Source organism: Nymphaea colorata, chromosome 9 (assembly GCF_008831285.2).
Source record: "Nymphaea colorata isolate Beijing-Zhang1983 chromosome 9, ASM883128v2, whole genome shotgun sequence".
NCBI classification, from domain to species: Eukaryota; Viridiplantae; Streptophyta; class Magnoliopsida; order Nymphaeales; family Nymphaeaceae; genus Nymphaea; species Nymphaea colorata.
Window position 1 is genome coordinate 23,889,678 of NC_045146.1, and position 20,124 is coordinate 23,909,801.

At 40.0% G+C, this 20,124-nt stretch overlaps 3 protein-coding genes across 3 annotated transcripts; all 3 read left to right on the forward strand.

Moving 5' to 3' along the window:
• Positions 1-5,093: 5,093 nt before the first annotated feature.
• LOC116260708 (auxin-responsive protein SAUR64-like) lies at positions 5,094-5,540 on the forward strand. Its single transcript, XM_031639145.1, has one exon. The coding sequence runs from the start codon at positions 5,094-5,096 to the stop codon at positions 5,538-5,540; it is 447 nt and encodes a 148-aa protein (XP_031495005.1).
• A 5,993-nt stretch (positions 5,541-11,533) lies between these two features.
• On the forward strand, positions 11,534-11,854 carry LOC116260709 (protein SMALL AUXIN UP-REGULATED RNA 12-like). Its single transcript, XM_031639146.1, has one exon. The coding sequence runs from the start codon at positions 11,534-11,536 to the stop codon at positions 11,852-11,854; it is 321 nt and encodes a 106-aa protein (XP_031495006.1).
• Positions 11,855-15,308: 3,454 nt separating this feature from the next.
• On the forward strand, positions 15,309-19,679 carry LOC116259856 (lysine histidine transporter-like 8). Its single transcript, XM_031637813.2, has 5 exons — positions 15,309-16,008; positions 16,104-16,237; positions 17,540-17,967; positions 18,108-18,239; positions 18,862-19,679. The coding sequence occupies exons 1-5, from the start codon at positions 15,419-15,421 to the stop codon at positions 19,348-19,350; spliced, it is 1,773 nt and encodes a 590-aa protein (XP_031493673.2). The 5' UTR covers positions 15,309-15,418; the 3' UTR covers positions 19,351-19,679.
• The last annotated feature ends 445 nt before the right edge of the window (positions 19,680-20,124 follow it).

A 20,124-nucleotide genomic window follows, 5' to 3' on the forward strand; every position in this document is an offset into this window, starting at 1 on the left:
CATGAAATTAGTTTTCTTCCATGAGAAAAACAATTCCACGATGATGTTCTATTTGCCGTTTTCCAATTTCTTGATTTTCTTATCTTCTCATTCCAAACGTGGCCATAATTTTGTGTAGAGTTTATATTTCAAGCAGAGAAGACAGGGGGGACAGGTCCATCCACCATGTTTCTCAGACTAGATAAGTTCATTTTGATGGGTCCGGTTCAGTCTTCAGAGAGGCTAGGTTTGACCGGGCCGGCCAGCCCAGTCGTCACACGGGCTGCACCAGACCAACTGAGTCCACCGACCTAACACATTAAAGGCGAGTGAATCCCGCGGATAAAATCTAACTGGAGCAGCAGTTCGCTCTCTAGAGCGCGTCCAATTCGGGCCCATCGGCTCCCTCTACACAGACAAGTGACAACCCATCGACCCGTAGCGTAGGGTGCCCACACCCTGCTGATTTGCTTCCAATTTTTATACATGGTCATAAACAACGAAGAAAAAAGTATGAACTAATAATATTAGATGATGAAAATATCCATATATATATATATATATATATATATATATATATATATATATATATATATATATATATATATATATATATATATATATATATATATATATAAAATTTGACGAGAATCATGTACAGTGTCGATTTCAAAAAAACTGGCACGATCAAGATTAAATTACAAATATCGAAGGTCAAGGTGTGTTTTTCAAGAATGACTTACATGTAAAATGAAACAAATGTTTTTTTGAGGGAACATCAACAATACCGTAAAAAATACGGTGACCATATAAAATGAATTTCACGTTGGAATTGGAAAATGAGAATCCAAATCCAAGATATCAATACTTTAAATGTAAATAATTCAATACTATGAAATCTAACCTTTTAACAAGAAAAAATGTAACATACTTCACTGCACCATGGTCTCTCCGTCAATGTATCCACTTGTAAAATTTCTGAGATCCAAAACCAAATTTGAAGACGATTCCTTTTCCTTGTGTATATCCTCTCTCTCTCCTTGACAACTTTCGCGTCCATCTCTTTCTACCAGAAAACAACTTACTGGAACCAATCAATTCTTTCGGACATTGCTAGCTATCGTCCAAAGCATCGCAAATTAAGTTTGAGATGACGTTGCGACGGATCCATGAACAGGTCTGGTCCACCAGACCAACACTGCAGGGTAGGTGGCACGCACCCACCTGCATGGGTCCGGGCCCGGGGTCGCCTTCCTTGGCCGACTTCTCTAATTCGGGTTCATGGGGACTTAAATCTGCTGGGGACAAACCTGGTCTACCCTTCACCTCCTGGTCATGTTCATGCACTGACATAACGCACGTGTTACGTAACTTATCCCAGCCCTTTGGATCTTGGAGGTTACCAGGTGGCCACTCCCAACAGGTCAGATCCGCGACAATTGAGATCAATCATACATGATCAGATCATTTTTCTGTGAGTTTTAGACATTGCGTTTCTCGATGTCAATGGATTGGATTCGAATAGGATTTACCTTCTATGATATTCTATTTATTGATGTTCCCATATTTACATTCGAATTTGGATTTAAATGTGGATGAGGAAAAATTTATACCATCCAACGTTTAAATTCATATTTTGAATCCAATCTAAATCTGTCTTTTAAAGAAATTATATGGATATTGGATATTTGTTCCAGAGTGAAGTTGACCCTGATATATATAATTTGAATTAAATATCCAAATGCTTTAATAAATAGCATCCAATCGGATTCGGATTCAGATTTATAAAAACATTTGATCAGGTTTGGATTCAGATTGTATTTAGTATTAAACCTATTCCTTTTGAAAGTCAACTGGATTCGATTTAAAATTCAGATTTGGAATAAGATGTATATTCAAATTGTGAAATCAGATTTTAGATTTGGATTTGGATACGACTTTTCTTCATTCACATTCGAATTTAAATTTGAATCCGAACATATGAACTTAAAAAAAAAAAAAAACAGATACGATTAAAGTACATCCGATTCAATTTGATCTGTTGACATCTCTAACCAAAATCAAACACAACAACTTATCATTTCTTAAATCTGAATCCAATCTAATATCTCAATGGAAATATTAGATTTTTTTCATATCCAACATATTTAAAGCAGTTCGGTCTGATATTTGCCAAACTCGCTCCATTAAAGGGTATATGTAAGTATGCTTTTATGTTCAGGAGTAAGGGTTTGATATATGGCTCATTAATGAGCTATATCTGGTTCAAGTGTTTTGTCATTTTCTACTACATTGAATCCGACTGGTGCTCTCCAGTGTTTGAGGGTTTGCTCGCGCGGAACAAAACAGCTAGATCGACGGAAATGTGTTCATCCAGTGTAGACAGAGACCCGTTCTTTGCGTCCCCTGTTTGCATCGCTTCCGATCCCCTCAGGAATATCAGCGAGGAGAACTGTCATCAAGTATTATTTTCTGTCCTAAAGTCTTCTCTCTATGCGACCCTAGTTGTCGGATGATGGCCGGGTCGGCGTTAACTATATTTTGAAAAAAAAAAAAACTAAAATTTCTTTTTGTCATTTATTTATCGACAAGCTTGTGGCCAATACATTTATTAGATTAACTTTTTTCAGAAATAATATATATATAATTCTTGTCTTATTCAAGAGTGTGTGCCCTTTCCAAAACACTCCACTTTCTTTCACAAAGTTGGAAAAAAAAAATCGATCATCATTTTTTTTGTCACCATGGATGAAGCCCTATAGATCCACATGGTGAGTTAAAAGATTGGTTATTTTTCAAATTAGTTGGTTGAGTAGCGGGTATGTAAAAGGTGTATTGTTGTTACCTTTTTAAATTGTAAACGGTAAGTCGTGACACTTTAGTTGATAGGTGTACCACATCTTATCCAAGTCTCAATGTAGCTTAAGATCCCGAAAACAAAGGAATATATTATTTTCTGTGTTCTAGTTGTTAACCTCTTGCTTACTCAAAATCGAGATTGTAATCCAATAAATAAATAGTTGTGAAGAAAAAAAAAATATTTCTATGGAACAATATATGAAATTGCCATTGCTGAAACTTGAAATGGATGGCCATGTGATGATAGAGAAGAAAGGAATGCGATGGCCATTTAAGACCATAGCACTTGATGATGGACGCTTCAAACATGACAGGTGCATTCATCCTTCTACCATGCAATTATGTCACATGATGTCAAATATGATTAATTATGCATGGCCAGTAGCGTTCAGGTGCATGAACAGGCGCCCCATGTGTTACTGTCCATTGCCTTCCACATCAAGCAACATTGATAAATTTGGAGCCCGCCGTTTGCGCATGAATATGAGCACATCCTACATGCAATGTTGGGTCATCGTGTAGTGGTTCTTTGGATCCCTATCCAAATCCATATTTATTAGGACCTAACCTGGGTTCGGACACTTAGTTTAGTGGATCTCAACCTGCCCCCAACAATTTTGATTCTTTTTTCAAAAAAGTTACAAACCAGGACAACCCATTAACAACCTTCTTTATAAGTATCTTAAGATTATTCACAATCTTAAATATGAGACTAAACTTTTATTAAAGTGTTACACTATTCCAAACATTAGATTAAATCCGATTAGTCCATAAACCAACCCGGGCCTTTTATATATTAAGAAAACTAGCTAGTTGAAAATTTACATCCAGATTTTGTCTAACCACATTAATATGGCACATAGCATTAAGAACCATGGAGTCTAGAATTTCAAAAAAGATGTGGACAATGGGGAAGGATGTTTGAAATTTTCATTGCTTAGTCTTCGAAAAGTTGCTTGGAATAAGAGTGATCGAAACTCTGTGCCGCATCAATTGACTTGCTGTGAGATCTCCTCCATGATTTTGAGGCCCAAGATTTTCATCAAATGCACATTGATTTGACTGTCAATTGGATGCGCAGTTCCAAATTTCGGATCCGAGTGGAGTTGATTTGGATCTTTTGGCCGAGGACCAAAATTATGTGGGACACCTACCAAGTTTTTACGTTATTCTTGGTGCGTCGGTTGAACTTATGATATGTTGCCAACTCCGGATCCAAACTTTTTCCAAGTGATCAGAAACGAAGAATGCCTGTTCCCCGGTCAACCAGTGGCTGGACCCGCAAAGTTCATTAGAAGGACACTGGTAGGCCACTAGCTGGTCTGGAACCTCCAAAATTCTGAACTATTCGGATCCATACTTAGTGTTGTAGGCAGCCCATAAAGGTTCAATTTATGGTCCTAGTCTCTTTTGACCAAAGTTGCGGGCTTTGCAAGTTTCTGGTAATATTGGATTGGATTTAGATCCACGGCTTATACTTAGCCATTATGGATCTCATCCATTTGCATTCTAACTACTCGATCAGTTATGGTATAGACTTGTCTTATTCATATTCAATTCTAAAATTTGAATATATATATCTGATCCAAATCCGATCTATTAACATCTCTAACTAATGCAAGCTGCATGAGTTATACTTTCTTATTGAAATTCATAAACATATTTTAGACAGGGGATCTAGGATCTCTCATGAAACTCATGAATCCAAGATCCTCAACCTTAGATCCCAATCTTGCATCACTTAATGCAAAGTCGATGAGGTTGAAGCCAAACTGTGTCCTACGTGGGCCTCTACCGGCTCGGCAGGTGGCCGCTTGCGGACAAGTTAGTTTCCGGCCAACGGCGGCCGGAAGTATGCCGAAGCACCTATCAGTAGCCTACCATATACGGGAACGGCTGTAAATGGAGACAACGAAAAATAATGGTGCTGTCCTACCACCCATGGTTTCTTGAAAATCTGCTGTTCTAAAGGTAGGTGACTTGACTCGCTTTTTTGTAAGATAGGTCCCCACAGGCGGCTTGATAGAGAAGGGCAGAGGCCGATTGCATTGCCATGATAACTACCAGCACACCCATTTTCCTTGTTCATCTCTCATGGCCCCCACCCCACATGCATCTCCACTAGCCCTTAGACAATGAAGATGAAGACATACCAATCATTCTCTCTCTATATATAGAGTACCTCAAGATCAAGATTACTCAAGCTTTAGCAGCTTTCCCTCAAAGTAGTTTCCTTCATCATCGAGCTCACAAGAATGCTAAGTGGAAAGAAGCTGGTGGAGATGGCCAGGAAGTGGCAGAAGATGGCTTCTAGGGGGCGAAGAATTGCAGATGGTGATGCCGAAAGCGGTTGCATCGGCGGCGGCAGAGCCGCAGGAATTGCAGACAAGGGCCATTTCGTGGTGTATGCGGCCGACGGCAAGAGGTTCATGCTTCCCCTGGCTTACCTCCATAGCCCTGTTTTCCAGGAGCTGCTCAACATGGCCGAGGAAGAGTTCGGTTTGAGCATCAATGGTGCAATTAAATTTCCCTGTGATGCCGCCGTCATCGACTACGCCATGTCGCTTGTGCGCGGAAACGTGCCAAGGGAGGTCGAGAACGCGTTGATGGTGTCTCTGAGTAGCAGTAACAGCAGGTGCTACTCCTCCTCTGGCCTGTCCCGAGGGCACCTCTGCCACCACACGCCGCTTCATGGATTCTGAAGTGCTGTTGTAAAGAGCGGAGCATGTCCATAGTTCCATACTGGCATATGCAAACATGTACAGAGAGAGAAATTTTGAGTTAAAATCTTTTGTATTCCTTTACCATGACAAATTCCCAAACAGTATAAAGTTTGTGCCTCTGAAACTTCATTCATGTGATGCATCAATGTAACAGTTCAGTTAATTGGGAATACCACTTAACTCTGGGGTCTTCAAAATCTCGTTACCACTTAGCTCTTCAACAGTAGAGTGTTTGAGTGAATTCCACGAGGGAATATGCTTGATTCTATCAAGGTGTAATAACTGCAAGGGAATTAATTTTGTCGGTCGGTAGAAAGTTCATCCTTATCTGGAGGACTCTACAGAGAAAGCACCAGAATCATGGAAGACAAATTCGGGGCTGCCTCTACGAAAATGAAGGAAAGTTGATTACTCAAGCCGAACGTTGTTGAAAATTTGTGAGGGGAAATTATGTACGTTTTGGGTCGTTCTGTCACGGTAAACTCACATGTTTGGAACGGTAGAAACGCTTTCCCATTCGGGCAATCGAAATTAGTCTTATTGAATAGGAAAGTGTTTCCCAGTTATCAGGAACAACGCACGGGCAACGATGATTTCGGGAACACAGTAACACAGAATCTCAGATTGACAAACGCGCAATTTGAAGCCGTCTCTCCCAACTTATCCCTTCACTAGATTGCCCCCAGCAGAAGCAGAGATAGAACCATTTCTTTCTCTAAAAGAATGATGCTGACATCAATCCCGTAGAGAACAGTTAACCATAAACACAGATCGTGTGAAACCTACGACTTGGATTTGCAAGTTCATCATATCTCATTTTCATTTAAAACATGTCATGGTCTCACATTCAAAGTGAATGTTTGACCCTCTTTCTTACTGTGGATGGAACATTGATTGTGGAGACAGTGTGCTTCGCTACAGACACTTGTTTTCAATCTGAAAAGAGAAAGAAAGAGAGAGAGAGAGAGAGAGAGAGAGAGAGAGGCTCCATGGCTCCATCTCCGGACACGGGTTACGTAGCTTCAGTGTGCTAAGAAGGAAAGGAATGAAGAAAGTTATTGTGCAGTTTTGGTCTTACACGGGCAAGTGGGGGGAAAAGTGCAGCTAATGTGATTTATATATTAGCTGTTGGTTTAGGCCGTATAAGACGTTTAAAAGGAAAAGAAAAGGATGGAAGGAGCCGTACGGGATCGGCTTAAGAAAATAACTTGGTTTGAAGCTTGTCTGACAGAGACTTCAAACTGAGTTTTCTGAAGTTTCAGATCAAAAAATTGAAATCCTGCCTGGAATGAACTTGGAAAAGTTTTGATTGAGTGCAGTAAATTTCCATAAAACTTGTTTATGGTGCATTGCTAGGGGCCCAGGGAGCCCATGTCATGTACTGGAACTATTCTGGCAGGCTAGCAAAAGGCTCTCTATGATTTTATCTTTTTCTCTTGGATTTCCTCATCCCCATCATGAGGTGACCTAACGTGAGATGCAAACTGTGCAACTTTTGGAAAAGAAAAGGGCAAGGCATCTTGGCACTTCAAGAAGAGCAGTTCTCAATGAGTGCAAGTGAATCATTCTTCCAAAAGGCATCCAAATTAGTAATGGCACTCTCATGTCTCCCTCTGATGATACAGCCCTTTGTGCGTGACATGCCCGTACAGAACGAACCTAGAAATTCTTCATTACAGGTGTTGAACTATAGTTTAATGACTTAAAATGTAAATTTTCAAAATTTTTATATATGCTAAACTAAAAAACTTAAAGATCTATTGGTTTCGTTACAAATGAAACTTGTTGAGTTTTTTCAGATCCAAAGTTAACTTAAAATTCCAACATGGACCACATTACAGGAAAAACTGATAATGCAAATCTGGTACAAATCGTATCCAACCTGAATCCAAACCACTAGGAAAACTTGGTGAGCAGAAGGCAATTGGGAAACAGTATTAGAGGAACTATACTACAAAGAAAAGTATGCAGCTGAAACACCCAACAGAAAAATACAAACCAAGGAATTGATGACTCTAAATAAGCAAATATGTCACGACATTTAGTACCGGGTAGCTGTCAAGTGGAACAAAAGTTTCAGGTTCAATCTACCACATCTTGTGTGTGATGACCGGGGACTTTTGTCTCTCCCTCAAAAGTTCCAATTATTTAGATGGAAGAACAAAAATACCAAGACCAATTATTAAAGTTTTATATTTGTTTTTTCATGAAACTTTCTTGGAATTTTGAGTCCCAGTTCCACTTCTCCAGTGGAGCACCATGTCAATGGATCTAGAAGCCCGTTGCATTTGGGATTAGATTCAGTGCTGCTTGGTTCCGGATCAAGTTTTAATCAAGATCAATATAATTTTTATGTGTGAAGTCGTGTTTTTTGCACTTTTTCTCATATCTAGTTTGTTTTGGACATGTTTCTATTGGATCCAGTAATATGACTAGATTTTTGGTTTCTGATTTATAAGATCCCAAGTGCGGTATAGTTCATGACATTTTTTAACTTTTGGATTGTTTTCCTCTATATATATATATATATATATATATATATATATATATATATATATATATATATATATATATATATAATAGTTTATTTAATTTCGTTGTTTTTTTTACATTTTCTCCTCAAACAAACACGGGAATCATTTGCTCACGTTAGTCGGACAAGATCGGGTTTCCTGGCGGCCGACTTGGGTTTGTGCATCTTGGTCTTGTTTCTTACTGCACTTCCTGTTCGATTGGGCGTGGAGAAAAATAGTGACTTTTGCTTCTATAGGCGTTTGTACCTATCGAGGGGTCTTCGGGTTCTAGCCTTAATTTGAAACTTAGGGATGAAGAAACCGAAACGTCTGGGAGGTTGACCTCCATTGCGGTGAACTCTCCCCGATCGGTTTAAGAGGCAAGAATGAAAGCAACGATTTTGAAAGCAAAAACGCTTCTGTGAGCTCTCGATCTTTACTCACATCATAATTCTGAAAGCAAAAACGCTTCTGTGAGCTCTCGATCTTTACTCACATCATACTCTAGTTGACATTTCAATGCAATTGATAGATGCACGATACTCTAGTTGACATCTCAATGCATGCAATTGATAGATGCACGATACTCTAGTTCAAGAGATCTCAGACAGAAGCGTTTTTGCTTTCCGAATCCTTGCCTTAATACTCTTAAACAAAGCAGAGATATCAGAGAGTTCGCTGCAATCCGGGCCAACCTCCCAAATCCTTCACTTTCATCATCCCTAAGCTTGGAAAGGCTAGAACTCGAAGGTCCCTCCATAGGGACAAACGTTTATAGAAGCCAAATTCACGATTTTTCCTAAAAAATTGATCTCCACGCTCAAGCCAACAGGAAGTTCAGTAAAAAAGCAAGACCAAGATGCACAAACCCAAGTTCACTAATCTTGAATACTGTTAAAAAAAACTTATGAAAAATAACAAACTAAGGAGATGTAACAGGGTTTTCCACCACGGAAGGCCTCCAATCGATCTTATGGATTAATTAAATTTAATTGTGATTCTAACTAAATAAATTAGAGGTTAGTGGTCATGTCAAATATAATAGAAAACGACAAAATCCTCAAATCAGATTGATCCGCGTGTAGTCTGCAGCAGCTAAGAAAAGAAAAGGAAAGAAAAAAGAGACAAAAGCCTTATGTCCTGGATTTGCTTGAAAAGTGTGGGAAAGCTTACCATTTAAACACATGGCTTTGTTGTGTAGCAGGAGACATTAAGGGTCATTCGATTGAAATGGTTCAATTTGGGTTCTTCTCATCCATCCTATTAGGAAAACTAGGTTCTTTCGTGCTCTCTTAATGCATCAAGAGAATAGAAATCAGATAAGTCCATGACCACTACATAAAATAAGTCCATGACCACTACATAAAAGCAGTTTTCATTATCACCATAATAACTAGACCCACTCCTGAACTCGAGCCCTTGGTTTGACGGATTCCAATCCGCCCCTTAACAATTTTGACTTCAACTCAAAAAATGCTAAGAACTAAAACTATCATCTCATTAATAACTCATTTTATAAATCATTGAAGATCTCTCACAATCTTTCAATACTGGACTAAGCATTTGAGATTAAGGCAAAACCCAACATAAAATTGATATAGATGCTCTTACAAAAAGACTATCAAGTATGGATTAGGCTCCACAGTGCAACACATCCTGCCTTCATCATCATACTCTGCTCTTGAGAAGGGCCCATTTTGATACGCTCCCAACTCAGTTGTAAATTAAGTTCGACGTTGAAACTTGGTTAAAGAAATTAAAAAATAATTTTAAAAAATTAAAATATATTAAAACTTAGTTACTTGCACTGATGTGGGTTTTGGTTGGTAATCTTAGAAATACTTAGTTAAGACCCAATTATTATGGCATGCTAGCAAAAGTCTCTCTATGATTTGTCTTCTTTCTCTTTATTTCTTGGATTTCCTCATCATGAGGTACCTTTTAATAGAACAAGAATACCAACAGGTTAGTATCATTAGAAGACGCCAAACTAAACTTAATCACAATTATTACACAAGAAACAGAAACCCAATTTAATGGCGTTTGCCGGATCGGAAACAAAAAATTCAAAGAGGGTGGGACTACGGTCACTCCATAGGTCCCGGGCGGGACCTGACGAGCCAAATATGCCGATAACTAGTCGTGATTTACGAACTTGTAGCTCTGATACTTAACACTGATGAACTTTGTCCACAGAGGATCTGTGAAGGAATATAGAGATGTTTCTAGTCCTTCATGGTTGTCCATATATGTAAGGTGAAAATGATTGATGAACGACTGCATAAGGTTAGAAATCGGGGACCAAGTTTTCTATTTGGGGTACACTACCCGGCACTGATGTCCCACGCGCGATTTGGTTCTGAAAGAAGAGTTTGAAGGAAGGAAGAATTGGTCTGACCGGATTTCCGGTTGTTTTCAAACAATTCTGACCACATAAAAGCTGTTTGATTGTTCAAACTACTATCATTTGACAAGTAATTAAGAGAATAAACATGCACGTAATATATATAGTGTCTTATCTGATGGAAGACAAAATCTTGCTTCTTTCTTTTTATATAAATATTGAGTATAAAAGCTTGTACTTTTACACATACAGACTAAAAAAGCTGGTGCAATGGATGTAATATATATATATATATATATATATATAGCAATTGATGTAACTTTGGTAAGAAAAAAAAGAGAGTGAATGATGCTATTGTAGCTGGAAATCAGCAGTTACAAGATAAAATCAGTTGTATTATATACTTTTGTCTTTTTGTTTTTCCGGTTTGCTTTTGTATTTAAGAAACTTCTTGTCTCCCAATTTTATTATATATTTTTTATTTTATTGGCACATGACACTGGTTTGACTAGAGTATAAAAATTTATAGTGGAATCTCAGCATATGAAATGACATTGGTGGACACTAGTCGATCTCCATATGTTCAACGAAACAGAGCAAATTTAGTGGACTAGAATCCTCAACAACGAAGAGTGCCTGCACATACCCTGTACCTGAACTTCCTCATCTGCTGAAAACAACTGACCTCCATTATGATCCGCAATCGCGGCACAGTCTTTTTTTCTCGAAGCTCATCAATCCAAAACATCTTTCATGGATCTTCGTGTTCCACGGAGCACCAAATTAAAGCAACAGATTCACTAAGGCCAAAATTTTTCAGTGGAGCAGCAGAGCCTCCAGGACCCCATCACCTGCTCCCCACCAAAGATCCATGGCGCCCTCATTTGGTGAAGTCTATTCGTGTTTAACAGTTGCCCAGATTCCAAAATATCAAATCATTAAGCTAAACTCTCTCTCTTTCTCACATGCTCCTGTCCTCACCCGGCCTCCTTTTCATGCGAATCCCACATGGCAGTGTCCCTTCCTGGTTTGTTTTTCCTTGATCACTTCTGTGTATAAATTCATCGAGTGAGGCGCATGTCTGAGTAAGAGGAAAGAACTAGACGGTAGTGGTGATGGGGAAGAGGTGGCAGATGCCAACAATGGCGGTGAAGTATGGGACGAGGGAGAAGGAACCAGTAGCCAAGGGCCACATAGCAATATACGCAGGGAAAGATGGCAGCAGATTTGTGGTTCCATTGAGTTACCTCAGGCACCCGATCTTCAGGTGCTTGCTAAACATGGCAGAGGAGGAGTTCGGGTTCTCGCAGCAAGGGGGGCTCACGATTCCTTGTGAAGCCTCTTTCTTGAGGAAGAGCATCGATCAGGTGAGAGGCAAGTTGGCTCCACAGGAGTATTGCAGTTGTGCTGAATTGCTTCAGATTGGGTTTCGATAGAACAATTTATTTGATGCACCAATTCATGTAAATTATTGTACATTAAAGGGAGAGAGAGAGTTATGTTGGCTAAGAATTAGCCATGCACCATGCAACTGCTAACTGCTTGGGCCGATTCTTCATCTTTTGGTTTCCCTCAAAATATTACAAAAGGTTTAAGTTTAATTTTAGAAAAGAAATAGGAAAGCATAAAACTAATTTAAAATTTTACAATATTTCAAAAAGTAGTACAATTGAACTAATTTTGGTACAAAGTATCGTGATTTGATTAAGGCCCATCTCACACACCTTTGCATTTTTTTTCCTAAAAAGAACGAGTAACTCAGCATTTAATTTTACGATATAGTATTTTGAGAAATTTAAATTTGCAAAATTAGTGTCACCATGAAAATACAGGGAGAACAAAATCACAATTATTTTCAGAACATCATTGTCATGTTGTTTGGCTTAGATATATAAAGAACGGTCACAAACAGATCCAGCAAGGTAGTACCTTGTCTGGAAGTGGAAATTGGTACGACAAATTATCTCGGGACACATGGGCAAGGGCACGTGGTTCGTCTCAATCTTACTGACGATACCATCTTTACCCTGACTTTAAACCAGTCATTCACCAACGAGTTTGGGTCCGGTAAGCATAAGATCCGCTTTTTATATTGGGTTTCAATTGGATATGCTACTCGGATTCAGATTTGATTACGAATCTGCATGAATATTCTGGTTAATGGTTGGATCTGAATTTGTTTACGAGATCGGACTAAATTAGGAAGGCATGCGCCAGCTTGATCTCTTATATCAACAATAAATTTTTGCCTCCTTTTCAGTTGCGTAGCCACATGGTGATTGGTGTGGGCAACTGCCCCACCAGATTTGAGTATTTTTAAACAAGTGCTCTACTACTGCTCCTTTCCTTTATCGCCACATATCAAAGGTTGCTTTTAGAGTCTCAAGGTTGAAATGTTTCAATATATATATCGGTGTCACTTCTTGAAATAATTGATGTTATGGAACTTGCAAACAAAAATTAGCTGGCCGGCCGCATACCAACCCTACGTTGTCCATTACGCCAACCTCCTCACTATCACAGAACTTTTTCTTTTATGTTTTAAAAATTCATTGTCAACTTGAAAAACTATAATCGATGGTCTACCAACTGGTCAATGGGCAAGTCAAGAGCAAACATAAAAAGAGGAAGAAGAAGATCCAAAAGGTGAACATCCCGGATCAGATATTTGGGTTTGTTATGTTTGGGCAGGAATGAAACACATGGGAAGAAACGGAGAAAAAGAAAAAAGAGAACACCCCCGCTTTTCAGGGGACCGGCTATCCCGGCATCTTTTGTCTAGAAAAAGGTGAAGAACTATATATTTTTCCAGCATCTGATGTCCTTTTCATTCTTTTTCTAGCACATTTCAATTGACCAACGCCTGACTAAAGTGGTCTTCAATCAAATGCTTGATCTCCAATACATTGTGAACACAAGACTAAGAATTTTAGTTGGCCTCAACAATTCACCAAATTGATTTTCTGTGTGATCGGTTTCGATTGATCATTTAAAACTGAAGTCGGATCCATTAGCATAAGATCTGACACTTATATGCAACTGGGTAAGATCTTTATCGGATTCGAGTGGAAAATCTAAGCTCGGGTTCAAATTAGTAACCAGATCTTGACTTGACAGATGAAAAAAGAGAAAAGAGTAGCTTCTTATATAATGAATGAATCACCAATATGACCAATTAAATTCTCTTATATAAAACATTCATACATTTTAAAGGTCGGCGGTTAACATGTCATAATAGAAGTTAGATTGACGGTTTTGAATTTAAAAGTTGGAATCTGGAGACAACTTTTCTTAAGCATCCGATAAATCGGACATGGTAAATGGTACATCCAATTCAAATTTGATCCATTGCTTTTGCTAATTATGTATCAAGTAAGAATGGTTATATAAACCGAACGAATGTTAATAGAAGCACTCATTTTTCACCTTGGTTTCTAACAAGACAAGCATTTCCGGTCTTCATTGTCACGTTCACGCGTCATTTCTCTGTTTGCGTGGTGTGTTTGGATCCCAAAATACTTGTGGACATCAATTCACACTGGAGGAGTCAGTAAGAGTCGCCGTCGCAAGCACGGCTTGTGGACGAAATAGATCACCGAACTCTTCTCTCTCATGAGATCAGCCCCTCCTTCCTCACATGCTTGCGTCATAAACCATCAAATTCACATCATATAAATCTATGCGTAAAATGAATATATTTTTCAAAAATAACTTTTAACGGCCTGGATTTTCAAAAATTACAAAGTAGCGCTTTTATTTTTAAACGAAAACGAAAGTTGTTTAGGCCATGATACACTTTTCGGTGCCCAAGAAGTTTCGCCGCACCATCAAGAAGTTTCTTTCCTGAACCCACGAGGCAAGCTTCTTCATGGCTTCCTTTCTCCCAAAAAGGCGCCATTCTCACCCCACCTTCTTCTTCTTGCTTTATCAAATTCCTTTTTCGTTACTAATCCCATGCTTGTCTTTTCCCTTTAGCATCTAATCTTAAAGCGGCACCGACTCTCAATTATTAAGATATATATTTAACTGAACCAATAGTGTTGTGCCAACGTAGATCAGCCTTTATAAAACTTCAGATTATTCAAATTGTCAGTAGTGTAGTGTCACTCTTTATATTTGATAATTAGTTTTTTTTTTTCTTTTATTTTAATAGATTCCGCCATTTCTTTTTCTACGAGGAACTCTCCGAGAACCAGATCGCTTTAATGATCTTCTTGCTTCATATTCTTTACGAAGCACAATTCTGGAATATATTTTTGAAGAAACATTAGTTGAGCAGTTTTTTAATGTAGATGATCCAAATTCTCAATGGACCCACCGGTTATCTGTCGTGGATGCTTCATTCTGATGCTGATCATATGGTTTTGGTGGACGGCAAAAAATGCCCGATATTCAGGGCGGCCGCAATTTTTTTCTTGGGGAGGAATTTCCTGCATCAGACATACAGTTTTTCCAATATCTGCAACATTTTTAAGCTTTTCCCAATTCCATGGTCAGACCTCAGTGTTTCTGCCAAGGAATTTTTGTAGTTTTAGAATGCGGAACCCTGCATAAGTTGCATGTAATTGGCAATTATAGCAAAAGAAAGGCATGTTATTTAATACCCAAAATAGTTCACCATCATTGTGGAATTTTACAGAAAAAGTAGTATGAAATCGAACATTTCTTTCTTTTCCTGCTCACCGTCGCATCATCTTCCACAGAGGAAGTTCACTCGAAACCACATCCCCACCTACACACACCTCTCTGTAGAGAGAGAGAGCAAGAGAGAGAGAGGCAGAGGAGTTAGGTAAGTACGCACCAAAAGAAAGACAAGCCATTAAAAGCCAGAGAAGGACACTTGACGAGTCCAAATAGAAGATGTCTCGAGTTAAAGGGGCCATCCCAAAAATAAAGGAAAAAAATATGGTCAAACTCAGCTTCCTAGGCGGCTTCCCTGACACCGTTAATATTATATATATAAATATATATATATATATATATGTCTACATCAAATCCCCATGATCTCAGACTTACGGCGGCCACAACTCTTCTCTCTTCTTTGCCGATCAACATCTGCCTATATATATAGGCACTGCACGTACTGGCAGCACACCAATCCATCTCATTACCACAAGGTAGAGAAGATGGGTGTTGAAACTGAGGTTGTGTCGGTGCCTGCAACACCAACAGCGGCATCAACGCCACCGTTTACAGTCCCTCAGTCACCCCTGAAGCCCACTGCACCACCATCCTCTGCCTCTTCCCCTTTCCATTGCCCAATCTCTGCTCCGCCTTCCAGCTTCCAGTACTCCCCTTCTATGTCGAGGTCGCCCTTCCTCGCCAGGATCTCCTCCGCCGCCGCCAGCCGGTTCTCCTTCTCCGGCAACGCCACTCCGGTGAGGAGCAGCCCCATGAGGAAGGTGATCATCAACATGAAGAGCTACCTGGAGGAGGTGGGGCACCTCACCAGGCTGGACCCTCAGGACGCCTGGCTGCCCATTACCGAGTCCCGGAACGGCAACGCTTACTACTCGACGTTCCACAACCTTTCCGCCGGAATCGGGTTTCAGGCTCTCATTCTTCCTCTCGCCTTCACTTTTCTTGGATGGTAGAGTGACTCTCTCTCTCTCTCTCTCGAAGTGGGCATGATGTTACTCTTTCTTTCTCTCTCTATAGTTGCTTAATTTTCTTGTGTGTATGCAGGAAATGGGGAATTATGAGCTTGTCTGCTTTCTACATATGGCAGCTGTATACTCTTTGGATACTCACCCAACTCCATGAATCAGTACCAGGCACACGTTACAATAGATATATCCAGCTAGCTATGGCAGCATTTGGTGAGTCTCTCTCTCTCTCTCTCTCTTCTCTCTACAGTCAATTGTAACAGTAATCTACTCAAGAGTTTTAATTCTTTGGGCACAAGAAAAGTTTGAACTTAAACATTTTGGAAGAAGGTTTCTAAACAGTTAATTAGAAAATCTTATCCAGGTAAAACTTTACCCCAAGATCTTAGAATTTGTAGCTTGGATGGAAATACTATGATTTTTAATCTCATGTACTGGGGAGAGAAAAGAAAGGACGGACCTACATGGCCGGTCTTGGCGGCGGCGTTTGGCGGCCTCCTACTAAACAGCAAAGCAAATCTAGCCTTGCCCACACGCTAGTAAGGGGGTTCGCAATCATGGGCCACACCAGCTTTTCTTTTTGTCTTAAGCTCTGCTTAAATTCCTAACCATGATCTTGACCGCACCTACTCATCACTTCATTGGTCCAGATCCTAATTCAAAGCATGTTGGCTTTCAATTCAACAAAGTTGAAGCCAATTTCTCTTGGTAGGCAAGGAAAGGGACATGTGGAAAAGCCTTAAGCATGTTGGAGATGTGAACCGTGTTCGGACTTGGATTAGACCCGGATTTTGATTCAGTTGTCAAATTGAATACTGAATTTGAATCCGACTAGGAATTTGATAAGAATTTCTTTCTCAGTTCCAACCAAATCGTTTTCAAGTTAGGATCAGTTAATGTCCAACCCATCGAAAATCTCCATTTGAGGATCAACCAAGTTAAGTGGTTGTGAACTTGCAGTTTCAAAGTCGGCAAATTTTGAGACAATCAAAAGACCTTTCTGCTTCACTTTAATGGGTCATGATAAGTTTTAAACGTGTTAAACTTGCCAACCTCATGAGGAGCATGTCTGTGTTTTGTCTTGTTTCAATAATGTTTCCGTGCAACATATAATCCTTCATATTGCGGCGTTTTAGATTCTTAACTCACAACTGAGTGTATAAAGCTTCCTTCTAAAGCAACTCCCAATTCAATAAGTTCTTGCCATTCCTACCATATAATTTTTGTCTGCTAAAACTTCTTATTTATAATATGCTTATTAACGAAACAAAACTAGAGATAGTGTTAATGGTTAGAATAAATATGGTTTCGAGATATCAACCGCCGTTTTCAGGTGGCACCAAGTTCGACCAAATCTGATTGAATCTAATTCTATTTCAAACCTAACCAAAATAGTTAATTTCTCTTGTTCTAATTTAAAAAGAAGATGAAAGATCCATCTATTGAATTGGTCTTTTCAAAAAAGTTGATCGTATTACGATGGATGAGATTAATGTAAGTAAATATTTTGATCAGGTCCAAAGCTCGGGCTGTGCCTGACGAAGTTTCCCATAATGTATCTCTCTGCCGGAAACTGCACTGCGCTCATCCTCATCGGTGGAGGCACCATGAAGCTGTTCTTCAGGGTCGTCTGCGGCAACTCCTGCCAGTCGAGGCCGCTGTCGACGGTGGAATGGTATCTTGTCTTCCTCTGCCTGGCGCTGGTGCTGGCCCAGCTGCCCAATCTCAACTCCATCGCCGGCATCTCGCTGGTGGGTGCCATCACCGCCGTCAGCTACTGCACCCTCATCTGGGTCATCTCCGTCAGCAAGCACAGGCCGCAGGACATCTCCTACCAGCCGCTCAAGGGCGAAAACGACGCCGCCACCGTCTTCTCCCTCCTTAACGCCCTCGGCGTCGTTGCCTTCTCCTTCAGGGGTCACAATCTTGTCCTTGAAATCCAGGTTGGTTTTTTTTTTTTTCCATCCCGACGCCACCATTCTGGCCCTTTCGTCCTAGTAGAGACAAGGAATCAGGAAAATCCTTTATACTTCCATAACGAGTGACTGATTTTTGTTTATTGCATGATCTTGGTCTTGATCAGGCCACAATGCCATCAACGTTGAAGCATCCTGCAAGTGTGCCAATGTGGAAGGGAGTGAAGGTGGCCTACCTCCTCATCGCATTTTGCTTGTTCCCCCTTGCAATCGGTGGATATTGGGCATACGGCAACTTGGTAATTAAGCATATTCTCTCTAATCTTTTTTATTATCATCATCATCATCAATCATCTTTCCTTAGAAACCGTCAATAATTTCCCCTGCATTTATACCCCCACTTCTAGCTACGGCATTTAAGACTCGTGATGTGAGGGTATATGTCGATCGTCACACCTTATGTTCTCCATTTGCGTCACATATACACGTCATGCAGGCCAACATCAATGTAGCTCTCGCATTAAATTGACCTTCACTGATCTTATTGCATCTGAAAGTATATAAAACAAGTCTCACGGACAACCGCTCTTAGCCGGCCATTTCTTATCATGCAAACGAGTGGTGGAGATTGCAAATAATTATGCACCAAATTACAAGGAAAACTAAACTTCTTGTTTAAGGGTAGTGGTTCATTCCACCGCCCTCTAAGAGAGGCCACTGACCTTCCTTGTGGCTGGCCACCTTCTTGGGTTTTCACCATTAATGCTTGGGGACTCTTTTACGAGATAGAGATAGAGCGCACTAGAACGTGACAGTGACCACTCTTAGATCCTTAGAAAAATCGGACCACCTTACCGTCCAGTATGCTATCACCCCTTAAGATAAGAAAACTAAACTTAATTTGAATCTTTTGAATTGCAGATACCACGATCAGGGATCCTCTATGCTCTGCATGAGTTTCACAGCCATGACACATCCAGGGCGCTGCTGGGGCTGACCACTTTGATGGTGGTGATCAACTGCTTGAGCACATTCCAGATCTACGCCATGCCGGTTTTCGACAACTTGGAGTCGAGCTACACGTTCCGAACCAACCGGCCGTGCCCGTGGTGGCTCCGGTCCGGGATTAGGGTTTTCTTTGCGTCGGTCGCCTTCTTCATTGCCAATGCCCTGCCTTTCCTCACCAGCCTGGCCGGACTCCTTGGTGGCATCTCCTTGCCTGTCACCTTGGCCTACCCATGTTTCATGTACAACATCATCAGGAAGCCGGAGAAATACAGCCCAACTTGGTACCTCAATTTGGGTCTGGGAGTTGTGGGAATGGTTCTCAGCTTCCTATTGATCACTGGGGGGATTTGGAGCATTGTGGATACATGTCATAATTTTCACTTCTTCAAGCCCCAACAGTGATCTGGCCAGATCCAAACGGTTCGGGTCCGGGGCGGTTTTGGTCGCACGAGATTTGGATCCGGTGATGCCCGGAAGGAGTTCGGGCCAGATCCGATCCATTTGCTAGTCCATGGGTCCTGCGGATTCATTGTGGTCTTTCAAAGGCTTGATTCTTGCTTGTGTAGATAGATTCGTAATCGCCATCCTCTTGTAAATGCTTTGTGTTTGTAAAAGGAATGGCGATTGATGCCGGCTCTTGCCGTGGTTGTGATTCTTATGAAATATTTCTTCCATGTCTGTCGCCAAATCTTGTTTCCTTGAATCTTATTTTACAATTATTACATTTTTAATGACGGCATTTTTTATTACAATTACGAGAAACTTTTATTCGTTGCCTCAAGATGCCTTTTGCCGCTATTCTAGAGAGCACGTTATATGTTATGGTTCCTAACAAAATCCGTTAAAAATGGTCAAAATACTTTTTTTTTTACTTAAATAGAAAGATCTCTCCTTGTAATGGTAAAAGTGAAACCTCAAAAAAAAAAAAAAAAAAGTCCAATAAAATTATTTTGCCTTGAGCTTTTATGTAATGTGAAGTGGCTAGTAAGGAAATTAGAAAAAAAAGTGGTTCATGGATCAAAGTTATAAGTAAAAGGGAGGGTTGAAAATGAAAAATCTAAGTTTTGTTTTTCGAAAAGAAACACACTCAACTTTTTAATTTTTAATGTTACAACAAAGACACACTCGCATTTCCATGTATTTTATATAACTGGTTAAGTTAAATACAAAATCAGA

Bases quoted from the DNA above. Each gene is read 5' to 3' on its own strand.
- LOC116260708 (XM_031639145.1), top strand. From the start codon at position 5,094: ATGCTAAGTGGAAAGAAGCTGGTGGAGATGGCCAGGAAGTGGCAGAAG.
- LOC116260709 (XM_031639146.1), top strand. From the start codon at position 11,534: ATGGGGAAGAGGTGGCAGATGCCAACAATGGCGGTGAAGTATGGGACG.
- LOC116259856 (XM_031637813.2), top strand. From the start codon at position 15,419: ATGATCTCAGACTTACGGCGGCCACAACTCTTCTCTCTTCTTTGCCGA. The intron at 16,238-17,539 runs GTGAGTCTCTCT...TATTTTGATCAG, and splicing joins GCTAGCTATGGCAGCATTTG to GTCCAAAGCTCGGGCTGTGC. The intron at 17,968-18,107 runs GTTGGTTTTTTT...GGTCTTGATCAG, and splicing joins ATCTTGTCCTTGAAATCCAG to GCCACAATGCCATCAACGTT.